This window comes from Sphaerodactylus townsendi, linkage group LG14 (assembly GCF_021028975.2).
Source record: "Sphaerodactylus townsendi isolate TG3544 linkage group LG14, MPM_Stown_v2.3, whole genome shotgun sequence".
NCBI lineage: Eukaryota > Metazoa > Chordata > Lepidosauria > Squamata > Sphaerodactylidae > Sphaerodactylus > Sphaerodactylus townsendi.
In genome coordinates this window covers 15,880,908-15,888,695 of record NC_059438.1, presented here as the reverse complement: position 1 = coordinate 15,888,695, position 7,788 = coordinate 15,880,908, and the positions used below count along the sequence as shown (strand labels likewise).

At 46.4% G+C, this 7,788-nt stretch overlaps 1 protein-coding gene across 1 annotated transcript; it reads left to right on the top strand.

The window, feature by feature from the left end:
* The first annotated feature begins 600 nt into the window (after positions 1 to 600).
* On the top strand, positions 601 to 7,358 carry LG14H16orf78 (linkage group 14 C16orf78 homolog). Its single transcript, XM_048515288.1, has 4 exons — positions 601 to 633; positions 3,653 to 3,797; positions 5,800 to 6,181; positions 7,093 to 7,358. The coding sequence occupies exons 1-4, from the start codon at positions 610 to 612 to the stop codon at positions 7,238 to 7,240; spliced, it is 699 nt and encodes a 232-aa protein (XP_048371245.1). The 5' UTR covers positions 601 to 609; the 3' UTR covers positions 7,241 to 7,358.
* The last annotated feature ends 430 nt before the right edge of the window (positions 7,359 to 7,788 follow it).

Genomic DNA, 7,788 nt, shown 5'->3' with positions numbered 1-7,788 from the left:
CAGCGGTACAAAATTTTTATTTATTTATTATTCGTTTGTTTGTTTGTTTGTTTGTTTCGCTTAATATACCGCCCACTTCCCAGAGGGCTCTGGGCAGTGTACAATAACATACTAAAACATCACAATATAAAACCCCATAAAATACAACTATAAATTTGTTAGATGGTAGAAATGTTGAGGAATAGTGATTTAGCCTTTTTAGCTCTTTGAGTTTCAGCTCTTGAGGAGTATGGTTTAACAATCCTTCGTGCGCCCCAGAGAACTCTGGGAACTGTAGTTCCAGGAAAGGCCTCAGAATTTGTTGGAAAGAATTCTGAGCGCCTCATCACATTCCCAAGACCTTTTGAGTGAAACTAACGGTTAAACTGACACAAATTGGATATCCACTTGTAGGGTCGGTGGCTCCAGTTTTTCTAGACCCCGTGCAAGAGATTTATCTTCACATACTGCCCCCCCCCAATCCATACACATGTGACAGCCCCGCCTGAAGGGTAGATCCGGGATATCTGTCCATCAGGCAAAAATTTAAACTGATAATAAGAGCAACCAGAACTCAGGTCTGGACAGCAGCTGCTCCAACATCTCTTGCCTGAGCCCAGACCAGACAGGATGGAGAAAGCCAGAGCAGCAGAGGTGAGGGGCACAATTTGACAATTTTTTAAGCATCCGTATTCTCTTTTTATCATTTTTAGAATCACATTTTACTTTGCGAGTTGCCTGAAGGAGCTACAGACCCTGTCGGTCTGTGGCCTGTGGGTACTCTCTTGAATCTCTCTTTCTCCCCCGATGGCAAAGAAAACAATTCCGCTTCTTGCCACCCTTTCATCCGCCTCATTCAGAACAGAGAAAGGGCTTGCCACCAGCTCTCGAGCCCCTCGGATCCTATTTATCTTACGCAGTAGATCGGCATCTCTTGGGAAACATTTGTCTGTATTTGCCATCTGCTGTTCACTTGCCTTTGCAAGCACTAACCAAAGAGAAAGGAAAGGAGCTCTTCTTTTTTAAAAGCGGTATGTTTATCCACCAGCTGCCCATAAAAAAGGTGGGGGGGAGAAGAACGCGTGCCAGCAACTTGGGGCGCTTTTTTCCCCTTCAAGTACCTAGCGCTGCCCAATTTAAAAATGCATAACAAGAAGGACTGTGCATCTATTATGCTTCATGCGCACACAAAGGACCTTGTTGGATCAGACCAAAGGTTTCCTCTTGTCGAACATTCTGCTTCACACAGCAGTCAACCCGAGGCCTCTGGAAGCTCAACGGAAATGGCCGTGATGTAGACAACAGTCCTGTTTCCCGGCCTCTGATCAGCCGACATACAGACTCTCTGAACACTCTCTGTTGCTCCATGTAGGGTAAAACCAGAAAAAACAAAAACAAATGGGACATGAGTCAGCAGTGTGATGCAGCAGCCAAGACAACCAATACGGTTCTGGGCTGCATCAATAGTAGTGTAGCATCTAGATCGAGGGACGTAATAGTTCCACTCTGTTCAGCATTGGTCAGACCTCACCTGGAAGACCATGTCCAGTTCTGGTTCAGTTCGTCTGTTTTTACAATCAATCAATCAATCAATCAATCAATCAATCAATCTTTATTTTGTCAACCACAGGCCATCAAATATAATAATCATAAAACCTTATTTTAGGAGCAGCAGTGGCGTAGTGGTTAAGAGCAGGTGCATTCTAATCTGGAGGAACCCGGTTTGATTCCCCACTCTGCCGCTTGAGCTGTGGAGGCTTACTGAATTCAGATTAGCCTGTGCACTCCCACTCACGCCAGCTGGGTGACCTTGGGCTAGTCACAGCTTTTAGGAGCTCTCTCAGCCCCACCTACCTCACAGGGTGTTTGTTGTGAGGGGGGAAGGGCAAGGAGATTGTAGGCCCCTTTGAGTCTCCTACAGGAGAGAAAGGGGGGTATAAATCCAAACTCTTCTTCTTCTTCTCGCACAGTATGTTAAATTAAATTAGGAACCGAGAATGAAGTACCATACCTAGAGCTGCAGCTCTGCTTACGATCCCTGTTACAGTGCGGCTCTAAGCTACTCCCACTGTCTTATTCCTTCTTATTTTTGCAGCTAAGAACATAAAAATGGCAACATTTCTTTTCATCTCTGGGAATACATCAGCCATGAGAAAACTTGACTTTTTCTTCATCACCATCATTCAGTTCCTTTAAGATCTTGTTAAGACATTTAGCCCTCATATAATTGTAAAAGAGGCATCTCAAAATGTAATGTGGGAGGTTCTCAGTCTGAACTAACGCGCGTTTACACAATTGTAGCACTTCCGGGATTTTATTGTATCTCCCCAAGATAAATTCTGTTGGAAAAGATTGAAACCTTGGGTCTGCTCTGACTACCAGAAACTTCCTAGGGTCTTGAGGTGAGGTCTTCCACATTATGTTCTACCTGGTCACTTTAACTGGAGAGGCCAAGGACAGTGAGAGCAGCCAAAGAGTCTACTACTATTTTCCTACTCCATAGAAAATGTATCTAAGTGCTACTGAATGAGGCTTAGTTTTCATGAGAACAATAGCTGAGTGTCTTCACGAAAACAGTGTGTTCTACCAATTATTAGGAAATGCTGGCCATTATTGTTAGCCCTGATAAAAGACACATTAGCCAGCTGAGTGAAATTTTCCCTGGGAAAACTGCTGACAGTCTTCCATATTAAAGGTTAGGTATTTATTAGGGGGTATTAGTAATTCTATTTATGGGAAAATATCTTATAGGAAAGACCTGTCATTGATAGTGATGAGATTATTATAGTGCAGTGATGGTGAACCTTTTCGAGACTGAGTGCCCAAATTGTGACCCAAGACCCACTTATTTATCACAAAGTGCCAACATGGCAATTTAACCTGAATACTGAAGTTTTAGTTTAGAAAAAACAGTTGGGTCCGAGGCCTGCGTTACTTGAGAGTAAGCTTGGTGGTAGTCAGTGGCTTTGCTTTGAAGCAACCATGCAATCACGGGTGAATCACGACCCTAGGAGGGTTTACTCAGAAGCCAGCAACCGAGCTTACTCCCAGGTAAAGGATCACACTTTAGTTCTTTGCATGAAAATCAGTGGGGTTTAACAGCGCTTAACAGGGTTACCTACACTGGTTCCCCAAAACTAGGTCTTAGGTTTAATGCTAATAATCGAGCCCAGCGGCCCAGGCCAGCCTAGATGTGTATGGGGTGGTGGGGGCGACTCTGTTTGCGCGTGCCCACAGAGAGGGCTCTGAGTGCCACTTCTGGCATCCATGCCATGGGTTCGCCCCCACTGTTATAGTGTAACTGGAGATACATGAGATATATAGCAATGTATACCATTAAAATGTGGATGGGGTGGTGGGGTTAGTGTCAGCCTCCTTAGCCATTCAGTGTCCGTTCAAACTCCATCTCTCTTTGATGTTGCCATCGGGGACCACACCTATCCTTGTTGAGGGGTGTTATAGTCCTTATAACTGCCCCTGAGGATTATGGGAGTAGTCTGAACACTAACACTGGGACCTTTGGCATGCAGAGCAGGTGTTCTTCTACTGAGTCATAGTCCAAATAGGTGTCATCCCCATAGCCCTTAGGTTACATGAAGGAGAGAAGGATGGACATAAATGGCAGGAATGAATGAATGGGTGAATGAATGACAACAATTTTCTACCTTCCAAGGCACCAGGCAGCTATCCTGAATCAAGTCAGGGGACTCAACCAGTCTCTGGGAAGGATTCCGTTGATATCACCTGGAGTCAGTTTGGTGACCACCTGCCGAACTTTGTCAGTTTTCTGCGACTGCCAACCAAAAGACCAAGTTACGGTAGGAAATGCCACATTTTGCAAGCCCAACAGGCTAAGGTGATCTGACCTGGGTGATCCAGGCTAGCCCAAATCAGCAGACCTCGAAAGCTAAGCAAGGTCAGTCCTGGTTAATAATTGGATGGGAGACCACCAAAGAATTCCAGGGTTGTTGTGCTGCAGAAAGCAATGGCAAACCACCTCCGTTTGTCTCTTACCTTGAAGACCCTAAGTTGACTGGCTTGACAACATTTTACCCTCACGCTGTTTCTCTAGGTTTGCTTTTAAGAGACATGATCAGTGTTGAGTGGACAAAGAAGAAAAGCTGTGAAACAAGAATTATAATAGCATGGTGCAGTAGTAAGAATGTCAATCTAAGATTCGGGTAAACTCTGCTACGGAAGCTCCCTGGGGGACACTGGGTCATCCAGTCTCTCTTTGCCTAATCTATCTTTCAGGATTGCTGTGATGATCATAAAATGGAGGAGAGGAGTGGGATATTGTAAATTACTTTGGATTTCTATGTGGGGAATCAAAGAAACGTTGGCACAAAGCAAACATCTTTGGGCAGAGGCATTCCACTGTTGGGCAGAGGCATTCCACTGTTGGGCAGAGGCATTCCACTGTTGGGAAGAGGCATTCCACTGTTGGGAAGAGGCATTCCACTGTTGGGCAGAGGCATTCCACTGTTGGGCAGAGGCATTCCACTGTTGGGAAGAGGCATTCCACTGTTGGGCAGAGGCATTCCACTGTTGGGCAGAGGCTTTCCACTGTTGGGAAGAGGCATTCCACTGTTGGGCAGAGGCATTCCACTGTTGGGCAGAGGCATTCCACTGTTGGGCAGAGGCATTCCACTGTTGGGCAGAGGCTTTCCACTGTTGGGCAGAGGCATTCCACTGTTGGGCAGAGGCTTTCCACTGTTGGGCAGAGGCTTTCCACTGTTGGGCAGAGGCTTTCCACTGTTGGGCAGAGGCTTTCCACTGTTGGGAAGAGTGGTTCGGCCAGGCAGAGGCATTCCACTGTTGGGCAGAGGCATTCCACTGCTGGGGAGGCTTTCCACTGTTGGGCAGGAGCATTCCACTGTTGGGAGGGAAACCACTGTTGGGGAGGGGCATTTCCACTGTTAGCAAAGGTATTCCCACTGTTGGGCAGAGGAAAAAAGCTTTCCACTGTTGGGCAGAGGTGCTTCTCCACTGTTGGGCAGAGGCTTTCCACTGTTGGGCAGAGGCTTTCCACTGTTGGGCAGAGGCTTTCCACTGTTGGGCAGAGGCTTTCCACTGTTGGGCAGAGGCATTCCACTGTTGGGCAGAGGCTTTCCACTGTTGGGCAGAGGCTTTCCACTGTTGGGCAGAGGCTTTCCACTGTTGGGCAGAGGCTTTCCACTGTTGGGCAGAGGCTTTCCACTGTTGGGCAGAGGCATTCCACTGTTGTGGAGACAGAGCAGGGAAGATTCTGATTCTGGGATCCTCAGCAAGGCCAAAAATCCAGCTGTTATTGCAATGCAGAAAAGTCAGGCAAATAAATGATCAGAGGCAGGATGGCCATCTGACAGGAGTGCTTTGATTGTGTGTTCCTGCATTGCAGGGGGTTGGACTTGATGGCCCTTGGGGCATCTTCCAACTCTATGATTCTATGATCTGATGCACCACGGTTGGCCCATGTCCTGGGAGTTGTTTACCCTTTATCTATCTATCTATCTATCTATCTATCTATCTATCTATCTATCTATCTATCTATCTATCTATCTGTCTGTCTGTCTGTCTGTCTGTCTGTCTGTCTGTCTGTCTGTCTGTCTGTCTGTCTGTCTGTCTGTCTGTCTGTCTGTCTGTCTGTCTGTCTGTCTGTCTGTCTGTCTGTCTGTCTGTCTGTCTATCTATCTATCTATCTATCTATTAGTTTTTTATACTGCCCCATCCCTGAGGTGCTCTGGGCAGTTTACAACATAAAATCCAGCACACTATTTAACTGTCCCTGTCCCTGACTGTGAAAAAAAGCTACTGTAATGTTCTTGATCTTTTTTTCAGACCGAAAGGATCCCAAGGATCTCACACCCTTCACTGGAAATGATCTGCCCCTGCAGACCCTATCGGCCAGGAATTCCTTTGGTCCCAGGAACAGCAATTCATTCTCATCTGCCAGAGACTCCAGGAAAGGAAGCAGCCCCAGACAGCCTAGCTTGGAAAACAGCGTCTCCCTCCACGAAGCCGTGGCCCTGTTTCCTTCCCTTCAAAGGCTGTCGATCAAAGGAGACAGGCTCTCCTTTTCAAAGCTGCCGCTTCAAAACTCTGGGCTTCCAGCACTGCAAAGAAAGCTCAAGACCATGCTCGAAAAGTCTCGGGGAGAGGAAATGCTTAAACCAGCCCAGTCGTTGCCTCAGATTAGGCCCGAAGAAATTTTGAGCTGCAGGTTAGAAAAATATGGGGCCAGCGAGGAGAATCCGAAGAGTTAACAACTCCAGGTCGAAACATTCCTGCAGATTGTGAGGGGCTGGCAGGGCAGGGTAGGGTTTCCAGCTCCCATAGCCTTTTCCACCAAAAGGTGTAAGAGCGGTCAGTAGTGGTGTGGTGGAAGAGAAATAGTGTGCTTCCACAGAAGAAAATAGTCCAGAACGACTATGAGCAGGGGGCATACATTGAAAATGCTGGGGGGAAGAATTAGAACTAATAAAAGGAAACACTTCTTCACGCAACGTGTGATTGGTGTTTGGAATATGCTGCCACAGGAGGTGGTGATGGCCACTCTCACCCTGGATACAGCTTTAAAAGGGGCTTGGACAGATTTATGGAGGAGAAGTCGATTTATGGCTACCAATCTTGATCCTCCTTGATCTGAGATTGCAAATGCCTTAACAGACCAGGTGCTCAGGAGCAACAGCCACAGAAGGCCATTGCGTTCACATCCTACACGTGAGCTCCCAAAGGCACCTGGTGGGCCACTGCGAGTAACAGAGAGCTGGACTAGATCGACTTTGGTCTGATCCAGCTGGCTTGTTCTTACGTTCTTATGAGCATAGCAGAAGTGGTGGGCAAATGAGTGGTGAGTTAGGGAAAGGTGGCCAGACAGGAACAGAAGCAAGGAACTGAGTGGCGTGTTGGGGCAGTGAGAGGGGGAATGGGGAGGCTGTTGCCAGGCCCAGCAGGGGAGCAGCTTGCCAACACTGTCCCACCAGGTCCTGCTCAGTGTTTGTATTGATGGGAGAGTGGGGGAATGGGTGGGAATGGAGAGGCTGTTGCCAGGCACTAGGACCCAGATTTCTAACTAGGACTTTACCCTTGAGCACTGACTTAAAAGTATCTCTCCCTCTTTCCCTCGCACAGGTACCTACGCCTGTCTCAGAGCAACATCGATACTTTGCTGGAGCTCTGCAAAGAATCCGGGATTTATATCGACATCCATCCTCACATGAAAGAATCCGACATTAATGTTAGCACGGTGCTGTCGACCAATCCCAGTCGGACATTCTAGGTAGTCTGCTTTGGCCCAATTAGAACTGCACAGTCCTTAGGAGCCGGCCCGTGAGGTGAACGTTTCCACCAGCCCAGGAGATGTGTCTGCTTTGGAAGTCAGAGAAGAAGATGCAGCATTAGGGAGGCCATTTTCAGAGGGAGGCAACGTCATTTCTCTGGAACAAATAAAAGGATAAAAACAAATCTTGTACTCTCTGTGAGCAAATTTGTCCCTTGAAAGGCTTCTGTTTCAAGGCATGTTTTCCAAAAAAGTCAACACACCACTAACCAGTTACACCCAAATGTGGCTGGCCCAGACTAGCCCAATCTTTCTTTCTTTCTTTCTTTCTTTCTTTCTTTCTTTCTTTCTTTCTTTCTTTCTTTCTTTCTTTCTTTCTTTCTTTCTTTCTTTCTTTCTTTCTTTCTTCCTTCCTTCCTTCCTTTCTTCCTTTCTTCCTTCCTTCCTTCCTTCCTTATTTATTTATTTATTTATTTATTTATTTATTTATTTATTTATTTATTTATTTATTTATTTATTTATTTATTTATTTATTTCTATACCGCCCC

Bases quoted from the DNA above. Each gene is read 5' to 3' on its own strand.
- LG14H16orf78 (XM_048515288.1), top strand. From the start codon at position 610: ATGGAGAAAGCCAGAGCAGCAGAG. The intron at 3,798-5,799 runs GTAGGAAATGCC...TCTTTTTTTCAG, and splicing joins AACCAAAAGACCAAGTTACG to ACCGAAAGGATCCCAAGGAT. The intron at 6,182-7,092 runs GTTAGAAAAATA...TCCCTCGCACAG, and splicing joins GAAGAAATTTTGAGCTGCAG to GTACCTACGCCTGTCTCAGA.